Here is a 27,599-nt window from a genome sequence, read left to right on the forward strand (position 1 = left end):
GGCAACCTGGAGAAATTTCAAGGTTTTCTGTCACCTACACTTTGTTTTTATGCTAGTCTGGGTCATGGGTATTCTAAAAGAGGAAGAGATTTTAAAAATACACTTAATAAGCAACAGTAATGAGTGAGGAGATATAAGCAATCTGGAGCCTCATCTAGAGAATGCTTTTCTTCCCTCCCTTTTTTCTCCTTTATTTTGTATCCTCTTGGTCACCCACTTTCTTCTTCTGTGTCTTCTATTCTCAACTCTTTTACTACTTCCCTCCATTATGGGGACTTACTACAAGTATTAATTATTCAAAAGGTCTAGGGCGTGTCAACACAAAATGAGAATTGGAGCTCATGGATCCAGCCTCCTCTATCACCTTAATTATGTAATTAGCTACAAGACTGGTTGGGAGCTGAAGAAAAGCATAAGGTGGAAAATGTACAACACCTACCACCACCACACGTTACTAATGGCATCCCTTCTCAACTACACGCACACTTTCCTCCTCATATAAGCAGCAGTCACTGAAGTAGATAGGACACTGGTAAGACGTGAAAGTGTTAGATCTGTCCACAAGATGGCAGTACGACTTTGTAGTGTACAGCTTAATAGGAAATTTTGCAGTGGTATAAAATACAAATAAACTTAGAATTTTATTTATGTAGCTGATGTCATGAATTATATTTCAGTTCCTACCACATTTGAACAGAATTTTTTGTTTGGGTCACAGTTATGTTTTGAGGTGGGGGTGAAGAATTAGGGAACATTCTAAATAGGGGTGTATCCCATAGACCCTGAACTGTTGGATGAAGTGTCAATGACTGGAACTCTCAGGGGTGCAACTAATTTGGGGGTAATGCTTAAAAAGTACTGGAAACAGAGATTTATGTCCCATGTTAATGAATTTGAATTTTATCTTGAAAAACATGGGGAATCATTGAAAAATTTTAACCAAGTGGGCAACTTGATCAGAGCAATGTTTCTCCAGCCTCGCTCATCGGTAGAACACCTTAATGATTTTTGCCGTATCTATCACCAATAGTTTGTTGGTGTTGTTTAACAGTGTTGTTTAAACCTAATTTTACTCTTTTTGCAAATGTATTTAAAGAGGAAACTCATTACCAGCATTGCTTGCCATAACATTCAAAATAAATGTACAATTATTGAAATGGAATAGTGTTCATTTATGAACAACTTAAAATCATCTCATGCACCACTAGTGTTAAGTCGGCCACACTTTGGGTCACTTTCCTGTGTGGTATGGACTGAGACAGGGGTACCCCCCGAAGGCACAGAAATTGGATTTGCACCAGATTCTTAATGGCCAGATCGGGACTTAAATGTCACCTGAAATCCTGTTAGACAGTTGTAGAAGTCAAGTAAATCAGCCATAGGCTGATTTAGACATAAGTTTGTCTATGCGTTGTAAATGTCTACAGCACCACCAACCCTTCTGAAATTTTAATGTGCATATTAATCTTGTAAAATACAGATTTTGATTAAGTATGGAGATTCTGCATTTCTGACTCCAAATGGTATTGATGCTGTTAGTTTCCCAACCGTGCTACAGTAGCGGACTGTAAGTTCCTGAAGGGCAAAGACCAAGCCTTCATCTTTAGCAGTGTCTGATACAAGGCGATTTCACGGTTAATACTCATTGAAAAGTGAACTTTCTTCCCCCGGATAGTCACATGACTCCCAATACGCAGCTTTCAGCTCAGAAGCACCCCCAACACACACCCCTACTCTTCAAAACATTTTTTTCCCGAATTTTTTTATTGTTATGTTAATCACCATATATTACATCATTAGTTTTTGATGCAGTGTTCCATGATTCATTGTTTGTTCATAACACCCAGTGCTCCATGCAGAACGTGCCCTCCTCAATACCCATCACCAGGCTAACCCATCCCCCCAACCCCCTACCCTCTAGAACCCTCAGTTTGTTTTTCAGAGTCCATCATCTCTCATGGTTCGTCTCCCCCTCTGACATACTCCCCTTTTCTTCCTCTCCTGTTATCTTCTTCTTTTCCTTTTTTCTTAAAATATGTTGCGTTATTTGTTTCAGAAGTACAGATCTGTGATTCAACAGTCTTGCACAATTCACACCGCTCACCGTAGCACATACCCTCCCCAATGTCTATCACCCAGCCATCCCATCCCTCCCACCCCCAACCACTCTTCAAAACATTTTGTTTTCTCACACGAAAATTATAGTTAAGTTTTTGTTTTCTACGTAGCCCGAGCCTAAGAATATAAATTTCATGAGAGCAGAGACCTTAGTTGTGAGGACTGCCTCGGTTTCAGGATTCATCCATTTGTGTCTCCCGCCTGTTCTGGGAGGCAGAGCAGCGAGTTCATTGAACAAGACCTCTACCCTCATAGAGCTAATGATCTAGTGAGGACTTTAGCAAGCAAGAAGCAGTCACGCCCGGCTTCGAAGTCCAAGTCTCTGCAGAAAGGCAAATAGATAGACAGGACTCTCCTTAAAGCGCTGGCTGTGCGGGAGCTCGAGAGCCGAGCTGAGCCGAAAGACCGCGGGAGGAACCCGGGGAAAAGGAGCTGTCTCATTGGACAATCCGGATCAGGAGAATCCAAAGTGGCGGGGGTGGGTTGTGATGGGCTGTCCTAGAAGTAGTCAGAGCAGGATTACAGAGTGGATCTCCGGGCCAGGACGAGAATCCAAAAAGTGGTAACATAAGTAATCTTCTGAGTATTTACTTACAAAACTTTGCGTCCGCCTGTACTGCGTCTTGGAGGAATTGGACTGGCCCAACCTCCTCCAGGGAGCAGTAGAGCGCGGTCCGCATAGAGAGTCCTCTTCACGTAGAAGGCGTGGGAAAGAGCGCGCGGGGGATGCTGGGAAACTCCTCTCGTCAGCCACCATTTTGCTTTCTTTTAAGCCGGCCGTGACCGTGGATTAGAGCAATCTTGAGCCATGAAGCTGCTAAGCAGAGCCGGGTCCCTTTCGGTGAGCACAGCCGGTGGGCATGGGGAAAGGTTGAGGAGCAGTTTGTCAGCAAGGCGATACGGACCGGAGGTGCTTGGTTTGGAGCTCCGGGGCCTTGGGCTTCCGTCTGCCCTTCAGCCGAACTCTGCAGGCCAAGTGGTCTGCAAGGGGGTGGGTCGGGCATTGGAGGCCCAGCTCGTGCTACGCGCAGAAGAGACCTAACGCCGGAGAACCTGAAGAGAAAAGGGAAAGGGCTTGAGAGCGGACGTGACGCGACTCGGTGGAGAGACCTCTGAAGGTCACTGCTGCACTTGGCGTGCCCGAGGAGGAAACCACGAGTCCTGGGGGGCAAGGGGCCGGCGTAGACCTAGCCCTCCACCCTCACCGTCAGCTCTGGCTTCTGCTTCTTAGTGTGTCACGGAGCATCAGTTTCCCCAACGGTTAAGTGGGCTTATGAGCAAAATCTTAAGAAATGAGCTAATGCCTGTATAGTGCTTATCATTGTTCTAGAACTTACTGTGGTGCCCTGGCAGGATAACGTGTTGTTCTTGATGTCTTGTTAGAGAATTCTAGGAGGGGCTCTTGGTCAGTCCTCGGGAGCTGCTTAAGACTTCTTCAAGCCCAAGTGAAACATAGCTGTCACTTGGGGAAAACTCCTCAAATGTCAGTGTACTACCACCAACGGAGTGGTAGTTATCAAGAGGGGAGGGGAGGAACACTTAAAAATCTCAGCTTGGCCAGTTTTGCCCCTAGGGGATAGTTGGCAATATCTGAATACATTTTTGGTTGTAACAACCTCTGGGGAGTGCAACTGGCATCTAGAGTCCAGAGGTGCTGCTAAATATCCTACAGTGCACAAGCACATCCTCCCCACACATAACAAAAAACTACCTAGCCGAAAATGCTGACAGTATCTGGGTTACTAGGGAAATAGTAACCTGCTAGAGAGAGATGCAGAAGAACAGGGAATGGAGTTTCTCTGTGCCTAATGTTTAAATAGACATACTGTGGATTATACAAATGGTTGTAATTTAAATTGTAATATAGCCTAAATTACCCTTACTGCCACACCTAGACAAACTAATGATTAACAACATTGAGAGCTGCCTAGAGTGGCAAAAGACCCCCAGATCGCCTCCATTCTATCCATCCCAACTTTCTAGTAGATGAAGGAACTCAAAGGTAACAGTTGGAGAGGACCAAGGTAAACAAATTGTAGTAAACTTGAAAGCAATGTTTCTAATTATATCCCTTATTTTACAAAAGAATAAATTTATACATATTTTGTTATTAAAATTATTTAATAATTGACAATTACGAGGATAATTCTTTGCAGCTGGTTTGAATGGGACAAATAAGTGTCACTATTCTTGAGGTGAACGCACCTAAATCTCCCTTGGCGATGGAACTGTAGATTATTCATATTTGAACAGCTGTGCTCACATACCTTAAAATTTTACTTTTTAGAAAATCAAAAGGCAGAATCACAAGTAGGGGTAACTATACCACACCCAGCAAACAAAATTGATGTAAAACAAAGCTAATTGTAATTTATAGTTAAAAAGTACTAATAGCGAGTGAAAACTAGGAACCAACTCAGTATAGGACTGATGTTGAATATTTAACAAACAGCCCTTCAGGACATCACTGAGTTGGGGCACTGCGGCCTCTGATGGTAGTCCTCATGAAACTCCAGCAGTATGTTCATTTGATTTTGGGACAACATCTCTTCTAATAACCTTATGAGCCTTAGAATGAATTCTATAGCATTGTATATTATTTACCCAAAAAACAATAAAGTTATGCATTTGGATCAATTATCCAGCCTTTAAGAGGACCCTTTTATCTTTCCAGTAGCTGCATATAATGAACTAAGAATCTGCTGTAGCTGAAGCTATTGTTAATCTCAGGATGATATAAATGTGTACTAGTCAAAGAAATAAATCCCTTGGTTGTGTGGTCTTACTGTAGCACCCAAGAGACTGAAGATACTATGTGAAATATTGGGGTCTTGGAGGAATTTTCCTTGGTATACTTCATCTTTTTTAAAGGTTACTAAAATGATTATGGAGATGAAGTCATTTCACTTGGGAGGTAGACTAAAATGAGACTGGGCAGATAAGGGAAACAATAATGCTAATATCTAATAAAAGGATATGGGTGTGGCAGTCCTACACTTTTTCAAAAAATTCCAAAGCAGGGGCGCCTGGGTGGCTCAGATGGTTAAGCGTCTGCCTTTGGCTCAGGTCAAAAAAAATTCCAAAGCATTAGAGCCAGGAGGAGCCACCTGAAGCTTTAATAGGATAGTTAACAGGGAGAAGAAAAATACAGTGGTTCTTTACATTCTAAAAAAATGAAAATGTAGGATTAGGTGTTCCTTCAGGCTCTACAAATCACACATAGATATAGAGATTTAAGAGTGGTTGGGAAATAATAAGTCCGCTAAATCCAACCTTGAAGATATATTATCACTGAATACCTGTTGCTTGGGCACACCAGAATACAAGACATTTTTCTTGAGAGAAATGTGTGTAACCTGTCTTTTTTGTGTTTAGAGATTTTATTCCCTGAAAGTTGCTCCCAAAGTGAAAGCCACGGCTGCCCCTGCAGGAGTGCCTTCACATCCTCAGGACCTTGAGGTCAGTCCCACTGAGTTACTCACTGGAACCCATACACACCTTACTGTCTTTGGTAATAGAACAGTGTTGATCACATCTCACTTTATCTTAAATACAGTTTACCAAATTACCAAATGGCTTAGTGATTGCTTCTCTGGAGAACTATGCTCCTGCATCAAGAATTGGTTTGTTCATTAAAGCAGGCAGTAGATATGAGGACTCCAACAACTTAGGAACCTCTCATTTGCTTCGTCTTGCATCCAGTTTGGTAAGCATCTTTACTACCTCACTCTGTTCAGGAATGCTATGGTATCTTTTTTTTTTCCATTAAAAATAATGCATCATATATTATTCAAAACACACAAAAGGATTTATGTAACATGTGGGTTATAAAGCATACAGTCAAATAAGCACCTCAGAATGTATCACCCAACATATTCGAACATTATCATTAAATCAGTGTTACTTGTGTCTCCTTCCCTTCCCACCCTCTACACCCCAGATTAACAACTATTCTGAAATGTTTGCTTTTTCTTCCCTTTTCTTTTGAAATAGTTTCAATAACAAATGTTTTTCGTATTAACAAAAACTATTTTTATCTATATTTGTTTGCCGTTGTGGTCAATTCAGTGTTACTCTGGGATAATATTTCATTACATTCTCTTTTTTTTTCCTTTTTTTTTTTTAATTAACATAATTATTTGTTTCAGGGGAACAGGTCTGTGATTCATCAGTCTTACACAATTCACAGCGCTCACCGTAGCACATACCCTCCCCATGTCCATCACTCAGCCACCCCATCCCTCCCACCCCCCTCCACTCTAGCAACCCTGTTTGTTTCCTGAGATTAAGAGTGTCTTATGGTTTGTCTCCCTCTCTGGTTTCGTCTTGTTTCATTTTTCCCTCCCTGCCCCTATGATCCTTTGCCTTGTTTCTCAAATTCCACATATCAGTGAGATCATATGATAATTGTCTTTCTCTGATTGACTTATTTCGCTTAGGAATGCTATGGTATCTTGATCCTACAGAAAAAAACTATTGTGTTTTTTGGCAAACTTCATTTTATAATTCTTAAACTAAAAAGGGATCTGCTGTTTAGGTAAAGTTCATTTTTAATCTAATGACAGTTAGACATTTAGATTGTGATATTGTGTGATTGCAAACTTAGCATTAAAAAATTACTAAAAATACAGTTGTTCTTTCTTTTTCCAGACTACAAAAGGAGCTTCATCCTTCAAGATAACCCGTGGAATTGAAGCAGTTGGTGGCAAATTAAGGTTTGTTAAAAATAAGTAGCAGGAAGTAGTGAAAACACCAGAAAATATTCGATCATGAGGGAATTTACCAGCATGATTAAGGATTTGTTAAACAGGCACAAGGAGGAGAAGGCTAATGAATTTAACTACATCGAAATGTAAAACATCTTTATTCCTTTAAGTGAATATTTAAGTAACTGGCAGTAAATGTTTGCAACATACATAACATGGAGAGGGTTATTTGGAAAAACAAAGAACTACAAATTAGGAGAAGACAAGCAAATAGAAAATGGATGGACAGGGCGCCTGGGTGGCTCAGTCGTTCCGCTCAGGTCATGATCCCAGGGTCCTGGGATTGAGCCCCGCTCATCAGGCTGCCTCTCCCACTCCCCCTGCTTGTGTTCCCTCTCTCGCTGTGTCTCTCTCTGTCAAATAAATAAAATCTTTAAAAAAAAAAAAAATGGATGGACAAAGGATAGGAACAGGCTATTCCCGGAGGAAGAAGCCAGAAACACTGATCTTTACTGGTAATCACAATGTGATGCCATTACCCATCAGATTTATATATCGTGTTGGCAGTGTTAAGGAAGAGGTAGAATCTCTTCTACAATTAGTGGAATAAATTGATAAAACTACTTAGAAAAGAATCAAGGAAAATCTAGTAATATTGAAAAGGAGTGTATCTTGCAACCTAAGTTTTTAATCCACATGCACAAAGATACTGTTTATTTTTGTAAAGACTGGAAACAATCGAATGCCATCTTCAGGGAAATGGGATAAATAAAGTATGATCTAGTGATGTGATGAGACTAGTGCACAGCAGTTAAGGGATTAACTAAATTATTCCAGTTAAATGTTTTGTGGAAAAACGAGATATTTTTAAGGTATGGGCATTTATAATTTTTTTTATAATTGTTTTTTTAAACAATATGTAGTCCTTATAATTTTGCTTGTCTCTGGAGTGGGAAGGAGGGAGTGAGGTTAGCCAAAGAAGGGTACAAAGAGATCTTCAGCTTTAATTGCCATTTTTCTTTAAAGATTTTATTTATTTATTTGAGAGAGAAAGAATGAGACAGAGAGCGTGGGGGGGGGAGGGTCAGAGGGAGAAGCAGACTCCCTGCTGAGCGGGGAGCCCGGTGGGGACTCGATCCCGGGACTCCAGGATCATGACCTGAGCCGAAGGCAGTCGCTTAACCAACTGAGCCGCCCAGGCGCCCCTAATGCCATTTTTTTAAGTTGTGTTAAAATATACTTAAAATTTACTGCTTTAAGTGTACTGGTCTTTGGCGTGAATTTGGCATTAAGAAACCATCACTACCATCCATCTCCAGAATGTTTTTATGTTCCCCAACTGAAACTCTATAGCTATTAAACAAAAACTCCCCCCCCCCCCAGCAACCCCCTGCAGTGACCATTCTACGTTCTATGATTTTGACTTCTCCAGGTTCCTCCTGAAAGTAGAATTACGGTATTTATTCTTCCAACACTGACTTATTTCACTTAGCATCATGTCTTCAAGGTGCATCCATGTGTAACATGTCAAGATTGCCTTCCTTGAAAATAGTTTCTTATTTTTTATTTTAGTTGATGAATATGTGTATTTTTATACGTCAAAATAATTTTTCCAAAGGAATTGGTTGATTTAACAAAGATATAAGGAAAGCTTATTCTTCTGATTAGATAATTCACTGTAATTTATTTCTGATGCAGTGTGACTTCAACCAGGGAAAGCATGGCCTACACTGTGGAATGCCTGCGGGACCACGTGTAAGTACCTGCATGAGTTGAGGACACCTGCTTTTAAAGAAACACTTAGCTGCTCAGTTCTTGTCTTTTTTAATGTGGCATTGTGATCTCTGATTTTGGTTTTGGGTTCTTAAAAACTGTAGAACATTGTGTTTACCACAGGCCTAAAACTTAATATTGAGAACATTACCTTTACGTAGCATGGACGTTGGTTTTAAATTTTTGACTCAACACTCTATCTTGATATCTTCTGTAGTGATATTCTAATGGAGTTCCTGCTCAATGTCACCACAGCACCAGAATTCCGTCGTTGGGAAGTGGCTGCCCTTCAGTCTCAGCTAAGGATTGACAAAGCTGTGGCTTTTCAGAATCCACAGGCTCGTAAGTACATTATTTTCAGATCCTGTTCAGTTCTTTCTAAGATACTGGGTTTTTGAGGGGCACCTGGGTGGCTCGGTTGGTTAAGCATCTGCCTTCGGCTCAGGTCATGATCCCAGGGTCCTGGGATTGAGCCCCACATTGGGCTTCCTGCTCAGCGGAGGGCCTGCTTCTCCCTCTCCCTCTGCTGCTCCCCCTGTTTGTGCTCTCACTCTCTCTGTCAAATAAATAAAATCTTTTTTTTTTTTTAAGATACTGGGTTTAAAACTGCCTTTTCCAAAAATTTGTCTAGTTTCTTAACTATATTCTTGTGTTTCTAAACATTCATATTGTTGATTATTTTTCATCTTTGATAGTATGTAAGTCAATTATAGAATCCCTGCTTCAGAATTTAGAATACGGTGTTTTTTCAATAGTTTGCTTACACCAAACCCAGCAACAGTTCATGGTTGCTGCTGGTATTACTGTTTAGCCACTTACCTTTACTGGATCTTCCCAAAGCAAGCAATTTAATTTTTTTTAAAATAAGAACTTTTTAGATGTTTATACTTTGTGTTTATATAATGTTCAATATGTAATCTTGACAAGTATGACTAGCAAAACGGATTAGTAAAATAGCACCACTGACTCTTGGAAGTCCTGCAAGTTCGGTAGGAGCAGAAGTGTGCACGTGGGCTCCTTGGGTCTAAACAGGTGACCAGCTGCAGGGGCCTGCATGGGATGGGCCTCACTCAGAATGCAAGCCTGTCAAGTGTCTGGAACAAAGTGAGGGTTTGGTCTGTGTTAGCTAATATTATTTCACTGTGATACTTTGTTTTACAAAAGAGTATGATCTTCCTTACTTTGGATCTCCTCCACCAAAGAAATAGATAGAAAATTGTAGAAAAGATGACTTACCTGCCAACTGTGGTTTCTTCCCCGCTGTTAGCACTGAGGTTCCAGCGCTCATCCTATCTGTGTGAACGGTCACTGCGGTGTCCCAGCCGCTATCTGCCCCCAAGTCTGCATCTTCAGTCCAGCCACCACATTGCCCTTGCAGCGATCCTTCTGACATGAAGGTCCTTTAAAGGCTTCTTATCTGTGGGATAAAGTTCAACCTCTTCAACTTAGCATATATGTTAACTTCACAGTCTGACCGCTGCCCACCTCCCTTGCCTCTTGCGCTACCTTCTCCCCTTCCAGGCAGTTCCCCTTTGAATCCCTTGTCATGCTTTATGCCTTTGTCTGTTCTCTCTGCCTGAAATGCCACTCCCTAATCCTTCCCCTGGTAAACACCTATCCATCTTAAGACTCAGTCCAGGGCGCCTGGGTGGCTCAGTTGGTTAAGCGACTGCCTTCGGCTCAGGTCATGATCCTGGATTCCCAGGATCCAGTCCTGCATCGGGCTCCCTGCTCGACGGGGAGTCTGCTTCTCCCTCTGGCCCTCCCCCCTCTTGTGTGCTCTCTCTATCTCTCATTCTCTCTCTTTCAAATAAATAAATCTTTAAAAAAAAAAAAAAGACTCATTCCAGATTTTACTTCTGTTACTCCTTTCCAATTCCCACTGCCCTTCCCTTGCGCCCCTGCTGAGCTTTTGATCTGCTGCTGACATCACACCCATCATGCTTTAATTCACCGTTTTCCCTGCTTAACATTTTGAGACCAGGCATTGTGTCTTACTCATGTCTCTATTTCCAGCACCTAACCATTCCCGGCATAGGGAGATTGCCCGAGTAACGAGCAAAGGCACTGACTGAAGCAGGAAAGCAGAGACAGTGCCCGTGCTCCAGTGAGGAGGACACTTGGACCCCCCCCAAAAGCTATTGATAGGACTTAACACTGGCACTTTCATATATCTTCTTAACCTGACAACTCCTCATTATGAGGAGAATGTACGAGTGAAATAGAGGTAAATCACTTACCCAGGGTCACATGGTACATTGGTGGCAGAACTAACTATAACTAGATTCAGACTTGCTGAAACCTAGGCCATTATACTTTCCAGATGATACCAGGTAGATTAAAGTTAGAGAAGTGGTCAGACGAGCCCTGGTATGTAGAAGCTGCTGTCCTAATTTCTTACTTTTCTCAGGACATTCAGCTGGCCGACTTTTAAATTTCAAGCCCTCATAACACTTGAATGCCATAAGGTGACCAAAATTCTATCGTCTAGTTGCTTTCTAGGTTCTAAAAACGTTGTCTTATTTGAATCGTTTCCACAAATGCTGCTTTACTTATTTTACAGGTGTCCTTGAAAATTTACATGCTGTAGCTTACCGAAATACCTTGGCTAATTCCCTGTATTGTCCTGATTATAGGATTGGAAAAGTGACACCAGATGAGGTACTGATAAAACACATTACATTTTAAAATGTGCTTGTTTTCACATTAAATTGAACATTTATCTGCCATTTCAGGTTTGTTTGTTAATTTTTCTTTTTATCTTCAAATTTTAAAAATTCACCTGCTGGCTTTTTTTTTTTTTTTTAAGATTTTATTTATTTATTTCACAGAGAGCGAGAGCAGGAACACAAGCAGGGGGAGTGGGAGAGGGAGAAGCAGGCTTCCCGCTGAGCAGGGAGCCCGATGCAGGGCTAGATTCCAGGACCCTGGGATCATTACTTGAGCCGAAGGCAGAAGCTTAACAACTGAGCCACCCAGGCGCCCCTCAACTTGCCTTTTTAACTAAAATTCTACCTGAACAATTTTACAACTTTTAACTAAAGGAAGTTTTTATCATAAAAGAGACATGTTTCTTTCAGAAAATCCAGGAAACAACAAGAAGCAAAAAAGAAAACATCTCACATACCTAAAGGCACTGAATGTTAATGCCTGGGTATATTTATCTTTTTTAAACAGTATTTAAGTGTTAAATTTCATAATCTTTTGACCAGAAGTCTTCCTTTAACTCCTCAGTGTGCAGGGGGAGATGAGCCCACATCACCGCCCCATCCGTCATCAGCCTGCTTACTCTAGCTCACTTGCCTCCTTCAGCACACAGGCCTTACTTTGCTGGCGGTACAGATTGTCACACATCACAGCCATATATGTAACATAAAACTTCAGGTCCAAAATGTGAAACACTGAATGTCACAGTGTATCTCTTGCAAGTGTGGGTGCCTATATATAATCTTAATTTTTACCACCCTGCAAAAAATTATTAGAAGGCGTTAAAAGAAAAATTGGGAACTATCAATACTTGGCAAAGTGTGTATATGACTCGGAAGTTAAGGTTTTATTCTCATTTCATTTCTGGTTAGCCACTAGAGAAAACTCAACTGTATATCCTATCCCTTTCCTCTTTTATTTCCTGGTTAGAAAACTATCCACTTATCAGTCAGTTTAATGCCTACCATTCCTGTGGCACTTTTAAGAAATTATAACTGATATCATCCAACCTAAACTGAACATTTTTCATAAGATTAGCCTCTAATGAGTTTTGAAATTTTTCAGAAATCAAAGTCACCCATGTGAAGATACGTTATTGAGGTAGCTAAAAGAGCATACATAGCGAAACATTTATCCACAAGGGTGTCTGCTGTAGCGTTGTCTATAATTGTGAAAAATCAGACACAAGTTCAACATCCAACGTTAGGGGACTAGTTAAGTAACTTATTAAGTGTCTGTGGAATGGAATACTATTCAACCATTCAAAAATATTGATATGGAAAAATCCCGTAGCATATTGTCAAGTTAGAAAATGTAATTTATGAATAGGATGTACCATAGGCTCTCAATTTTTAGAGAATAAAGGTGGGGGAGGTGGGGGGTGTGTTTGTATCCTGGACAGATACCAATATATTAACCATGGTTACCTCAAAGTTATTAGCATTTTTAAATGTGTCGTTAGTCTAAAGGAAATTCTAAAGAAATTGGTGCTAGAATACCTTGAGTGATGGCAGCATTTAGGAGGGGAAAAAAAGAATGATTCCATGGTGATTCCAAAGATGTAGGCACCATTCACTTCAGGGCACAAATTCTGGTAACTGGATTCAGTCACGTTACCATCGCCTAATGATTCTCAACATTATGACCCATTCCCAAGAAACCATTTTTAGCCAGTTTTTCTACCCTGACTCAAAATCAATTTTAATATCACAGACACACTGTTTATGTACATGTATATATATTTGCATTTTATACATAAAAGAAGTAAAATGTTTTTCTTGCCCCCAAGAGACAATTTTCACTCCCATGGGAGCAGCAGTGCTCCTGTTGAGAACAGGTTTTAGCCCTACTGTAGAATGTTAATAGTATTTTCTTACTATGTATATAAAGACAAAAGAAATCTGATGCATATCTGCTAAAATCACATAATAAAAATCATAAGCTTAGTCTCATTTTTTTCAAATTCAAGCTAGTGTGTGCTCTAATTTTTTTCAGGCCTTTTTTTAGTTCCTTTCTTTCAATACAACTTTATTGAGTTATAATTCACATGTCATACAGTTCACCTACTTAAAGTGTACAATTCAGGGGTACCTGGGTGGCTCAGTCGGTTAAGTATCTGACTCTTGGTTTCAGCTCAGGTCATGATCTCAGGGTTATAAGATTGGGCCCCATGTCAGACTCCACACTGGGCGTGGAGCCTGCTTGAGATTCTCTCTCTCCCTCCCCCCACTCATTGGCATGCTCTCACTCTCTCTCTCAAATAAATAAACAAAATCTTAAAAAAAAAAAAAGTGCACAATTCAGTAGTTTTCACTATATTCACAGTCATGAAACCATTACCACGTTAAGTTCTAGTTCTTTTAAATGAAAGGGGGGAAATCAGAGGGGGAGACGAACCATGAGAGATGATGGACTCTGAAAAACAAACTGAGGGTTTTAGAGGGGAGGGGTATAGGGGATGGGTTAGCCTGGTGATGGGTATTAAAGAGGGCATGTTCTGCGTGGAGCAGTGGGTGTTATGCACAAACAATCATGGAACACTACATCCAAAACTAATGATGTAATGTATGGTGATTAACATAACAAAAAAAATTTTTTTTAAAGTTCTAGTTCTTTTAATCGATAGTTTAAAAAATAAAAGCAATATAATTCAGCACTATGTAGTCTGTAGTTTACAACAGCAGCTTTTAAGCCTGAGTATTTATTTTCTATTGACCTGCAGTTTTAATTTTTTCAGCTTTCTGTATTTATACCAATATAATCTCATAAATGTTCTTAACTTCCTCAGTTGCATTACTTTGTTCAGAACCATTTCACAAGTGCAAGAATGGCTTTGATTGGACTCGGTAAGTTGGGAATTGCTTACATGTCAGTCTATTTCTTTAAGAGTAGTCTTTTTAAGCTATAATCATAAGAGCACAGGATTGAACCAGATTTGATAACTCAGTCCTCTGTTGATGTCAGACAAGCACTGTGTGATAGGATTTTAATTGGTAGGTTGTTTGGTTTTAGTAAGCAGAATCCAGCATTTAACTATGTAAACTACTGGCTTTGAGTTTATTACAGTATTTGAAAAATTATGATAAAGGGCAAATTTCTCTAAGCAAAATGCTTTTGCAAGTCTTTTGTTTTAAAGAAGTATAATTTAATTGAAAATAGGCAAAGGGAGGGCGCCTGGGTGGCTCAGTTGGTTAAGCGACTGCCTTCGGCTCAGGTCATGATCCTGGAGTCCGGGGATCGAGTCCCACATCGGGCTCCCTGCTCAGCAGGGAGTCGGCTTCTCCCTCTGACCCTCTTCCCTCTCGTGCTCTCTCTCATTCTCTCTCTCTCAAATAAATAAAATCTTTAGAAAAAAAAAGAAAATAGGCAAAGGGAGTGAACAACCAATTCATGGGGGAAATGTGTGTATATACACACACACGTGTGTGTAGCCAGTTATTGTAAAAGATAGCCTTGCCTAATAGTTAAAATTTTAACCCATGAGATTGGCAAAAACTAAAAGATTGACACTGCCCAGTATTAACCAGGGTATGGAGAAATTAAGCACTCTCAAAAATTGTTGGTGGGAGTATAAACTGGTATATTTTTTGGAGGTCTGTTTAAATATATTAAAATTTTAAATATTAATACATTAAACTCAGTGATTTTGTTTTTAAGGATTTATCATACAGAAACAGTTGGTCAAGTTTACAAAATAGTTGCACAAAGATGATATTTGCTATACTGTTTTTTGGTTCCATTTGTTTTGTAAATAACAGCATCATTGAGGTATAATTCAAATACCATAAAATCCACCTTTTTAAAGTATACAGTTCCATGAGTTTTATTATATTCAGAGGGTGCTATAACTGTTACCACTATCTAATTTCAGAATATTTTGATTATCCCCCCAAAAACCCTGTGTTCATTATAGCCACTCCTTAGTCCACCACTCATCTCCTTCCTGTCTCTCTATAGAGTTGACTCTCTGGACATTTCATAGAAATGGAATCCTACAATATGTGGCCTTTTATAGCTGACTTCTTTCACTTCACAGTGTTTTCAGAGTCCGTCCATATTGTAGCACTTGCCAATGTTCCATTCCCTTTTCTGGCTAAAATACTCCATTACCACTCTTTGTTCATCTGTTCGTCACAATGGCATTTGAGTTGTTTTCAACTTTGGGCTATTGTAAATAAAAACATTTGCGTGTAAGTTTTAGTTAGAACCACCTGTTTTTCATTCTTCGGGGTATATTATTAGAAGTAAAATTGCCAGGACCTGTGGTAACTGTTGAACCATTTGTGGAACTGCCAGCCTGTTGTCCGCGGCAGTTGAAGTGTTGACATCCCCCCTCCCCGCCCCGACGGCACACAAGGGTTCTAGTATTTCCACTTTGTCACCAGCATTTACTAGTATCTGTCTTTTCAATGGTGGCCATCCTAGTGTCTGTGAAATGGTATCTCATTCCATTTGTGTCTCCCTAAAAACTCATATTTTGTGCTTTTTGGGCACTTATATATCTTTGGAGAAATGTCTATTCAAGTTCTTTGCCCATTTTTGAATTGGGTTGGGTTTTTTTTTTATTATTTTTGAGTTGTAAGAGTTTTTTATATATTTTGGATACTAAATCCTTACAAATATATCATTTGCAAACATTTTTTCCCTTTCTGTGGATCCATTTTACTCTTAAAAGCATTCTTTACTCAGCCATCAAAAAGAATGAAATCTTGCCATTTGCAGCAATGTGGGTAGAACTAGAGGGCATTATGCTAAGTGAAATAAGTCAGAAAGACAGTTATCAAATTATTTCACTCAGATGGAATTTAAGAAACAAAACAGATGAATGTAGGGAAAAGGAAGGAAAACTAAAATAAGACTAAATCAGAGAGGGAGACAAACCATAAGAGACTCTTTAACTGTAGGGAACAAACTGAGGGTTACTGGAGGGGAAGTGGGTAGGGGGATGGTGTAACTGGGTGATGGGCATTAAGGACGTCACGTGATATAACGAGCACTGGGTGTTATATGCAACTAATGAATCACTAAACTCTACCTCTGAAACTAATAATACACTATGTTAATTAATTTAAAATTTTTTTAAAAATGTTATTTGTACAATGCAGTATTGTTTTAATAGCCAATGATTAATCAGGAAACATGCTAATGTCAATCAAGAAGGGACTGATTAAATGATAGTACATCCATATAATGGAATTCTTCATAGCCATTAAATGTTTGCCGTAGACCCCTCACCTAGATAGAAATTACAAAAGACAAGTTAGAAACAATATGAGTAGAGTAACACCATTTTAAAAATAAAATGATAATATTAATATAAGTAAGAAAAAAGTTGTAGATGAATATGTATTAGTAAACTATAAGTGGAATCTCTGGGAGAGTAGCATTGTCGGGGGTGGACTCTTGTTTTCTTTACTGTTTATTTCTATAATTTGTATAATCACATACTATTTTTAAAACAGTAGATGTTTTGCAATTGTATTTTAAAAATTAATGGTTCTAGCTTGGTTTTGTTTTAGGTGTGAGTCACCCTGTTCTAAAGCAAGTTGCAGAACAGTTTCTCAACATGAGGGGTGGGCTTGGTTTACCTGGTGCAAAGGCCAAATATCGTGGAGGTAAGCATTTTGTTCTGTTAGGGCTGACTTATCAGAAGGACGTTCCCCATCAGAATAGTGTATTGGAGTAGGATAGGCCCGATTACTTACCACCAAATAGACTCAGTGTGGAAGGAAGGGATTAGTTTGCTTGGGTGTTGTGTATTAAACATGTTTTGTGTGTGTGTGTGTGTTGTGGGGAGAGCAGGATGGTATGCTGGGAGCACCAGGCCACAGAAAACCTTAATCTTAGTGAGTTAATACTGTGTTGTAGAGAATACAGAAGAATAAAGCCTGTGGTGACCAAGCCCCTTTCTTCCTCGCTCTCTCTTTACATGGCACCAGGTGAAATCCGAGAGCAGAATGGAGACAGTCTCGTTCATGCTGCTCTTGTAGCTGAAAGTACTGCCACAGGAGGTACAGAAGCAAATGCATTTAGTGTTCTCCAGTACGTCCTTGGTGCTGGACCACATGTCAAGAGGGGCAGCCATCCCACCAGCGCTCTGTACCAGGCTGTTGCCAAGGGAGTTCACCAGCCATTTGATGTGAGTCTGAATAGTCAGCATCTCTCCTTTTGTTTATAAAGGCTCAATGTGTATGATGTAGTCCTGTTAATCTGCTCTTAAAATTTAAGGTGCACACAAAGAAAATCTTTGTAAAAATGAAGAGATAGGCTTGAGTTTAGTTCCTTAGGGCCTAATCAGAAACGTCCTTTCTTTTCAGTTCTATAACCTAGAAAGAAGGAAATGCTTAAAAAATCAGAAATTCATCCTTCAGGGCCCTTTAGAATAAAGTTTTAGATATTAAACACTTTCCCAGATTCTAATTAGTCTTTTTTTCTAGATTTTCTTCTGTCCTCTTGTGTTCTTGTGGTTATTTCGTGAATTTTGCTGCTCTTCCTGTTTTCCAACCAAATGTACAGCATGTACACCGAGAAACTGTACACCCATCCCTCCAGTTTGAGATTAAGTTAAAAAAGAAAAATGAAGGGCGCCTCAATCGATTAAGCATCTGCCTTAGGCTCAGGTCATGATAACCAGAGTCCTGGAATCGAGTCCCACATCAGGCTAGCCTGCATCTCCCTCTCCCGCTCCCCCTGCTTGTGTTCCCTCTCTCGCTGTGTCTCTCTCTGTCAAAGAAATAAAAAAAGTAAAAAAAAAAAAAAAAAAGAAAAATTCCTACTTCAGCATTTGGGCAGAAATTTGAGGTATGAACAGGAGAGTCTCAGAATTGTGATTAAACTTCAAATCATTAAAGAACATTTCTTCTTATGCTTTAAATGGGCCAAGCCAGTGGTTCTCAAATTTTAACATGCATAAGAATCACGTGGAATTATTTTTTTAAATGCGGCTTTCCAGATTGCATCTACAGGGATCTGAGTGAGTAAATCTGTTACATGAACTTGAAAGTCTGTATTTTTAATAACAGCTCAGGTGGTCTTTTTGTAAATCATCCACATAAACACTGGGCTACAGGACACTGACATTCGTGTTCCCCTTAGGGAGCTTAACATTCTGCCCAGACTGCAGACAGCAATACCCCCGTTATCCTGAGGCTGAACTTGCAGGTACCTGGGGTATCTGAATAACGTCCACTAAGCAGACATTTTTCCCCAACCCTTTGACTTCAGTGTATAGGGGAAGTGTAAGTGAATTGGCCAAAAAGAAGTCACCAGCGCTAGCAGTGGGAAGACAGGAGGTTTGTGTGACGCCAAAGCCCACAGTCTGTACCACTCAGCCATACTGCGGCTGTGATCAGTGAACAGTGATGGTACTGTTCACAAATTAATGTTTACAGTAAACTTTAATCATCAAAGGTTAGAAAATACCCAGCAAAAAGTAAAGCAAGCAGTCTGTTTTAGGAAGATTTAAGTGAAAAAAGTTAAAACCATTATGGTTTTGAAAGAAGTAACCTGTGTCCGAAACACTGCAGTCCTTGACAGAACCGGTTACGTGAAATATTAATTCATCTCTTTTTGCTTGTACCGTGAGGGTCCCCAAGTTTTTGTCTATTTGGGAAATTGTGCCCTGTTTTCCCTGGTAAAATGACATACGGTAAAATTTCATTATATTTCAGGTTTCCGCTTTTAATGCCAGTTACTCGGATTCTGGACTCTTTGGGATTTACACCATCTCACAGGCTGCCGCAGCTGGAGATGTAAGTTGCAAGCTCACCAATTCTCACAAGTGTTTTTCCTCCCTTAACATGTTTTTAGTAAAAAACAGGGAGTGTTTGAAGGCCGTGACTTATCAGAGCTCTGTATAGTGTGATATCATTACCACGTGTGTGCTGTGCAAGGAACTTAAAAATGTATACTTGTGCTTCCAGGAAAGAGGGAAGAAGTGTCTCCTTGGTATTTTGGTTCTGTTTGGACAGGTGGCATTGAGCTGTCTCTCTGGGACATCTAAATTGATAACTCAGGTGATGTCAAGGCCAACATGGATCTTTCAGAGTCCTCAGCACAGAGATTGTGTTGAAGTCAGGGTTGTGTGTGAAAGACTGTAGGAGGAGAAAACTGAAGCTCGAGCTCTGGGGAGTGTTGCCAAGTGACTAAGGAAAATGGCCCAGAAAACAAGAAGAAGAGAAACTGGTATTTTTAAGAGGCCAGGAAAGAGCGAATGGTTAACACCATTTTGATCCACTCTGGATTACCATCCATTTAGTTACCAGAGAGCCCTGGTAGTTACAGCAAACCAGTACATCACTGGTAACATCAGTTTTCACCAGAATATTGGTTGTGAGCTAACATTTATAGTGTTAAGGAATGAATGAGAAGAAAGAAATGTGAGGTTGGCATAGGCAGGTGGAGCTCAGACTTGCTGGGGAGGTGGGTGATAGTTTTGGGAGAGTTCACACTGAGAGATTAAGTTGGGAGAGAATTCATACTGAAGGGAAAGAAAGATTGGAGCAGATATAGGATATTATAAATGGATCAGGTCTGAAAAATCGCGAGCAGGTGGAATGCAGAGTACAAATGGACATTTTAGCCTTGGACACAAAGGCTGCTGTGGGAAGGATGCGGAAGTACGTCCCCAGTCGGGGGAGGCTGTCCTGTCTTGAGAGTAAGAGAAGGTAGGAGAGTTGAAAGAAAATAATGAAATTTGGGACAAATGAAGGGCTAGATACACACAGAATGGGCATTGACCACCATGTAGGTGTCTCCTGGAAGTGAGAGACCACAAATTCATACGAGTCACGTACAACACTTCCTACACATATTGTCACGTATTACAATCACTTCATAGTTTTTCTTCAGTAGTATTTCTAATGGAGTAATGGAAGGGGCAGGTCGTAGGTTCCATCCAAGGTTAGAAACCTACAAAGTGGGCAAGTCAGAAGTATGGGCAGATGGCAAGGGAGTGGGGCACAGTGACAAGAATGACTGAAGGAGTGATTCGTGGATCTTGGCCAGACAGAGAAGTGAAGCCAAGGGACTCGATGGATTGAAAGTAGACAAATCAAGGAACTAAAGATCTTGATAAAGTGGAACAAGGATAGTGTGATTAAAGACTTAGGCCAGGGGTCTTGGAATTGAGGATTTCACAGAAAGGGCAAATTTAGGTTATGTCCAAGTCGGGTGTGGCTGTCGAAATGGGTAGCTAAAATGCAGGGGAAATGAAGGTCCTAGAATGGTGATTAGGGTTAGATCAGTGACCCAGGATGGTGCCAAGGTTGGGATGGAGAAAATCATGGACCGGGTTTATGAACTTATTTACCCAACAGATATTTCCCAAACACCCACCCACATCACTGGAACGTGATTCCTGCTTGACCCCAGCCTCCCAGGCATGGACAAGCTTTACACATCGGTGTGTGAATTACTACTTTCTTCTTAATGAATAGTAAGGGATAGCAGTATTAATTGCATGACGCTTTGGGGAAATTTAGAGGTATTTATTCTTTTTTTTTTTTATTTTTTAGTTGTTTATTTATCAAGACAAACTATTCCATAAGCCAGTATTCGTGTTTCATAGTTCAGAACACAGGTCAGTGACAGACTTCAATGGAACTCAACCCAAAGAAATTCTTTACATTCCCACTTTGCACTCTGAAAGATACCAGCCTTCTTCATCTCCTCAAAATCTTTCATGGAATAATTTCTGTAGAAATCTGCATATGCCTTCTTTCTTGGTTCGGCCACAGCAAACTTATAGAAAGCTGCAACCCCCAGGGATACAGCGAACGCTCCAACAATATGAAATCGCAGACGCTTGGCCAGAAGGCCTTGCATCTGAGGTTTCGTCAAAGCACTGGAAGTCATGGTAGTTATTCTCCTCAACACCAACCTCAAACCTAACGTCCTCCCTAACTCTAGAGGTATTTATTCTTTACAGACAATTAGAAATACCTGTGTTTGCTTTTCCTAAACCAGCCTGGCATTCTCTGTGCTCTGCCACTTACTTTTCTAAAAAGCTTGGCTACAGGCAACCTCTTGGATCCCTTCCCTCTTCGGGAGCTTTGTACTATCACTCAATAATAAACTTTGCTATCGCTCATAAACCTTGCTTTGCTGCCCACCATAAATAAATGAATAGATTAGATAGCTTGGCTACTTGGACACTGCAGATTATACAGGCAGCTGCTTTATGGAACACTGGAAGAATAAGGAGCGCATAGTGGCAAGAATTCCAAATGGACACTGTGCTTTTCTCTGGAACTGACCTTCCATCTTGTGTTTTTGCCTCAGTAGAGGAGCATTTGATTGCTTCAGGAGACTCTGGCACTGATCAAAAATGACCAGCTGTCTCTTGTTTGTCCTAGGTTATCAAGGCTGCCTATAACCAAGTGAAAACAATTGCTCAAGGAAACCTTTCCAATGCAGATGTCCAAGCTGCCAAGTAAGTTGCAGTATTAACTGTGTGTTTTGTGTTTCAGGTATTTGAAAGTTGTATTTTTTGTTGTAACATATACCCAAAAGGATTGAAAGGTACAGGGGCGCCTGGGTGGCTCAGTCATTAAGCGTCTGCCTTCGGCTCAGGTCATGATCCCAGAATGCTGGGATCGAGCCCCACATCAGGCTCCCTGCTCGGTGGGGAGTCTGTTTCTCCCTCTCCCACTCCCCCTGCTTGTGTTCCTGCTGTCTCTCTCTCTCTGTCAAATAAATAAATTTTAAAAATCTTAAAAAAAAAAATCACACCATATTATAACATTTAAAAAAAAAGGATTGAAAGGTACAGAAAAGTATTTAAAAGGAAAGGGAAACACACCCACATCCTGCTACCTAGAGATACAATTGTTACTATCTTGCTTATTTTCTTGACCATTTTATACATTTTAAACATAATTGTTAACTATCATTATATATACTTACATCTTATTTAATAGCGTGTTTATTGTAGAAATTTGAAAATAAGAAACAAAAAATAAAAAATGATCTCTCATTCCTTACTAATGATTCCTCTTTTTTTAACATTATAATGATTATTCCGTTTATTCAGATTACTAAAAATGTGTTATAAATAGTATTAACTGGTATATCAAAATACACTTGTTGGACATTTCCTACAGTTGGAAATTATAAACTAGAAAAGCTATCTTTGGTCTTAAAACATTTTTTTATTTCATATTACCTTCTCGGTATAGATTCCCAACTGAGACAGGAGTTACAATAAATATCACAAAAGTCTGTTCAAATATGTCTATATTTTTATTTTTATATTTCAAAATCTCAGTGTAAAAAGGTTGTACCAGTTTAGAGTCACAGCACCAGTATATGAGAGTGCCTGTTCTGCCATAACCATTGGCCAATTCTTTTTTTCACCTCTTTACTGATGTGATAGACCAAAAAAAGCTACACTAGTCCCCCCCCTTATCCATGGTTTCGCTTTCCATGGTTACCTGCAGTCAGCCATGGTCTGAAAGCAGATGATCTTCCTCCTGACTTACTGTCGAAGGTCATCAGTAGCCGAACACTATGTCACAGCACGACTACGTCACTCACCTCATTTCATCTCATCATGTAGGCATTTGATCATCTCACATCATCACAAGAAAGGTGAGTATAGGACAAGTTATTTTTAAATGAGAGAGATCATATTCACGTAACTTTTATTACAGCATATTGTTACAGTTCTATTTTATTAGTAGTTATTGTTAATCTCACTGTGCCTAATTTATAAATTAACTATAGGTATGTTAGAAAAAACATAGTATATATAGGGTTTGGTACTAACCAGGGCTTCAGGCATCCCCTGGGGGTCTTGGAAGGTATCCCCCGCAGATAAATCAGACCACTGTATCTGATTAAAAGATTGAAGTACTTGTCTCCTATTTGGCGATTTTTTAAATTCCCACTGTTTTCACTGGGAGCGCCAGCAACACCTCTCACTCAGTAGTTTGGAGAGTCTAACAAAAGAGACACACTTTGGACCAAGCTGGAAATCAGCTTGCATTTTCATTCAGCAGTTTAAAACACTTAAATTTGACTCCATCCATTTAGGACAGTTCAAAATGTGCATCGTGAAACTCAACACTGTCTTCCTAATCATTTAGTATTGCCCACAGAGGAAGTATGATGGGGCAAATTACGACTCAGGAGGGAACAACTTCCTGGTCATTTCAGATTGTTCCCATTAGCATTATTACTTCTGTTGCACTGAAGACACTAAAAATTGCATCTCTTAAATAAGTACAGTACAGGGGCGCCTGGGTGGCTCAGTTGGTTAAGCGACTGCCTTCGGCTCAGGTCATGATCCTGGAGTCCCGGGATCGAGTCCCGCATTGGGCTCCCTGCTCAGCAGGGAGTCTGCTTCTCCCTCTGACCCAACCCCCTCTCGTGCTCTCTCTCTCTCATTTTCTCTCTCAAATAAATAAATAAAATCTTTAAAAATAAATAAGTACAGTACAGTTTATTAAATACTATGTACATGGAACCAAGGATTGGTTAATAGGATGCAGTTCTACATGATTGCACCACAAACAAAACATGATGAGAATAAATTGAAACACTGGATTTACTTAAGAAAAATCGGTTTCAAATGTAATTTATTTGGGACGCCTGGGTAGCTCAGTCATTAAGCGTCTGCCTTCGGCTCAGGTCATGGTCCCAGGGTCCTGGGTTCGAGTCCCGCATAGGGCTCCTTGCTCCATGGGAGGCCTCCCTCTCCCTCTCCCACTCCCCCTGCTTGTGTTCCCTCTCTCACTTTCTCTGTCAAAGAAATAAATAAAAATCTAATTTATTTAAGAAAATATATTTTCTTAAGCGTAGCAGTTTTTTATACGGTACGGCAACATGTAGAAAATGGAATTTCAGTTATTAATATCAAGATATGTTTGTTTTCTGTCATTTTGATGGAGTTGATACTTTTTCTTGTAAGATTCTTATTAGTCTTCCTGTAGTGAAAGAAAGCAAGGTGTCATTGCTGAAGGAACAAACTAATAATCTCTCGGTAAAGTTTATTGTAGGTAAAAAAAGTTTAAGTTTTTATTTAAATTCCAGTTAATTAACATACAGTGTAATATTAGTTTCAGGAGTACAATATAGTGAGTCAACACTTCCATACATCACCCTGTGCTCATCACAGCAAGTGCCCTCCTTAATCCCTATCACCTGTTTCACCCATTCCCCCACCCACTTTCCCTCTGGTAACCATCAGTTTGTTGCCTAGAGTGAAGAGGTAAATCTCTAAACTCTTTGGGGCCCCTGAGTAGCTCAGTCAGTTAAGTGTCCAACTCTTGGTTTTGGCTCAGGTCATGATCTCAGGGTCGTGAGATCAAGCCCTGCATTGGACTCTGTGCTGGGTGTAGGGCCTGCTTGAGACTCCCTCTTTCCTTCTCCTTCTGCCCCCCCCCTTAGAAAAAAAAGGTAAAAAAAAATTTTTTAATTAAACTGACAGTGTGGTAAAACTGCATTAAGTTGTGATTATGTGTAAATGGAACTCTTGCTACAGAGTGCCAAACAAGGATAGTTTATTTGAGAGTTAAATTACTCAAGAGAGAATTATGAATTGGATTTTTATTTCAAATTCATGCTTTGTGCCCATATTTAAGCTGCACAGACTGTAAGACCTCTTCTGTCCTGGGACGCCTGGGTGGCTCAGTCATTAAGCTCTTCGGCTCGGGTCATGCTCCCAGGGTCCTGGGATCAAGTCCCTTATCGGGCTCTCTGCCCAGCGGGGAGCCTGCTCCTCCCTCTGCCTTCCTTCCCCCTGCTTGTGTGCTCTCTCTCTTTCTCGCTCGCTCTCTGACAAATAAGTAAATCTTTAAAAAGAAAAAAAAGACTTCTACTGTCCTTCACCTGTCTTCTCAATCACACCCCACCCTCATTGAGACAAAGCTCTTTGTAGAAATGGGCCTCGGGGGGGCGCAGGTAGATAGAGAATCAGCACACAATATTCCACTAAGTGGACAGTGCCTGAAGACCCCACATAGGTGTTCTGCTTTAATAGAAATGCCTAAAATCATCACCAGAAAAGTATTTGGAGGCAAGAGTTACTTCACTAATCAAAACTTCACATTAAAATAGTCTAAGTTCTAGTCTAAAATCAAAAGGCAGTCTGTTGGGTTTCCAGTATAATCGCATATTGACAGCTTTCTAAATAATCGCATAATCACATAATTGAACTGAAGACAGAATGGAGGCCTTTAGCCCTGTTGTAAGATTTCAAAGCTGTTCGTTTGTGTATTTACCAAAACATGTTTGTGTTTGAAAACATACTTTATTTGGTTCGAGAACATACTTTTAAATTGCCTTGCTCTTATAAAACTGGCTTCTGCCTTAGTTACATACCTTTTACTGGACAGGAACAAGCTGAAAGCTGGCTACCTAATGTCAGTGGAGTCTTCTGAGGGGTTCCTGGATGAAGTCGGGTCCCAGGCGCTAGGTGCGGGATCTTACATACCGCCAGACACAGTCCTTCAGCAGATAGACTCCGTTGCTGATGCTGATGTCGTAAACGTGAGTGAATGAAAACTTCTGATTTTACATCAAATAATTTGACCTTAATGATCCAATCTCAGAAGGAATGCACAAGCTCCCTTGGGCTGTATATGTCCCAATCCTGCAGTTTGGTGCCAGTCCGCCTGATGGGGAGGCGGGAGGGCTCTTTCCCATCTAGTCTGCAGATGGCTTCCTGGTCAGCTCCGTGTGTGTGTCTTCCTCATTCAGCTAAAGTCCCGGTAGATGATACCATTTAAAATTCTGAGAGGTGATTTTCATGTGATTCTCCTCCCAAGAAATAAACTGTCATGCCAGTCCTATACGGGATTTCCATTCATTTTCTCAGCCCAAGACATTCCTCCTCCTATTGCTATATTTTTTTTTCACATATATTATTGTGAGATTCAGCCGTTTTGAGGGCAAGGACGACGTCTTATACCTATTTATATTCCCTGTTGTACCTAACAAATATATGAACTACAGAATAAATCCAAAATCAGTGGGTTTTCCCAGTTCTTTCTGTATTAAAAATGTCGACTCCTCTTGTATCATAGAGGTCTCAGCCGTCTTCTCAGCAACAGCTCTACCTTATGTAGGGACAGTGGGGTTAGAAAAAAACAGGTTATTTTATTTTAAAGTAGTAACCTTGACTCGATTTCAGTTGACCCCTAGGTTCATCATTTTCATACTCTTCCAAATGGCTCTCCTCCTCTTGTATATGACCGTTAGTGAGTCCCGGCCCCAGCTGTTGTCCCCATGAAAAAGCTGGCTTCAGAGAACATGGGGGCTTGCTACTCGTGGCAGTACACCTAAACGACCAGCCTCTGGTCTTGAAATAGTGGCATAAAGAACACAGCGAGAGAAAGTGTGACTTTTATGTTAACAGTTGGGGTATTTTTATTGACTCAGACTGTTTGCCGTTTTAAAACAGAAACCGCAAAGTACTGCCTGGCCTGAGGCCGCCTCTGCCCTATTTTGCAATGTCGGTGGGGTTTTCCCTATCCCCCTTTTTAACAGCTACCCTCAAATCTGGAGCACCACACTTGCTCTGTCACACGTAGGAGGGAGCATTCAAAGGAACACCTGAGCTTACTTTCTTACAGCGGCACAAATGAAAATAATGCTCAGCACTCTCCTGTAGTTAATTTCACAAGAGCTTCTTAGTACAGAGTTGCTGGCTCAGGATGCCCTGTCCCACACACTCTTAAAACAACAGAGTAAATAAGTTTGTCTGCTGGATAATACATTCTCTTATCTCTGTTAATTTTTGTTTGTTTGTTTAAGGCTGCAAAGAAGTTTGTTTCTGGCCGGAAGTCAATGGCAGCAAGTGGAAATCTGAGCCATACGCCTTTTGTTGATGAGTTGTAATACTGAAACACATCTTGCAGGGAAGAGCTGAATATGTTCTCAACCTGGAGCGGCAAACCCATGAAAGTCAAAAATCTCTAATATAACATTCATCTCTTTTTTTTCCAATGAGGTGAAGTGTCTTAACACGTAAATACAGGTAATTATCCCCAGCTGACTGAAAGTTAATAAAACATTCTGTTTAAATGTTTTTCTTGCATCTTTGCAATTAGTTAATCAAGTATTTATTATATGCTGAGATCTTTTAGATGCTGTAAAGGAGAACAGGAGTATAGTAATAGAGTCCAGAAGCATCAGAAACTATTAAAATTAAGATAATTATTGATGGCTTTTAAAGATAAAACCAGTTTAAACATCTGTCCTTTTGGGTCAGGATAATTAAAGTCTGGGTTTTACACCCTTTTCTGTCTTTCTTGCAATAGAGTTATTTCTGAAAAATATAAATTCCCTATTAGT

General features: G+C 40.2%; 1 protein-coding gene across 1 annotated transcript; it reads left to right on the plus strand.

The window, feature by feature from the left end:
• Positions 1-2,805: 2,805 nt before the first annotated feature.
• On the plus strand, positions 2,806-27,333 carry UQCRC2 (ubiquinol-cytochrome c reductase core protein 2). The gene is made up of 14 exons (XM_025855410.2): positions 2,806-2,959; positions 5,494-5,577; positions 5,675-5,824; positions 6,769-6,833; positions 8,523-8,579; positions 8,815-8,939; positions 11,161-11,258; positions 14,092-14,149; positions 16,823-16,918; positions 17,243-17,442; positions 18,974-19,054; positions 21,659-21,735; positions 25,640-25,793; positions 27,060-27,333. Exons 1-14 carry the CDS (start codon positions 2,927-2,929, stop codon positions 27,141-27,143), a joined length of 1,362 nt encoding a protein of 453 aa, XP_025711195.1. The 5' UTR covers positions 2,806-2,926; the 3' UTR covers positions 27,144-27,333.
• The last annotated feature ends 266 nt before the right edge of the window (positions 27,334-27,599 follow it).

This window comes from Callorhinus ursinus, unplaced genomic scaffold (assembly GCF_003265705.2).
Source record: "Callorhinus ursinus isolate GAN/ISIS: 27379988/994484 unplaced genomic scaffold, GSC_fseal_2.0 scaffold85, whole genome shotgun sequence".
NCBI classification, from domain to species: Eukaryota; Metazoa; Chordata; class Mammalia; order Carnivora; family Otariidae; genus Callorhinus; species Callorhinus ursinus.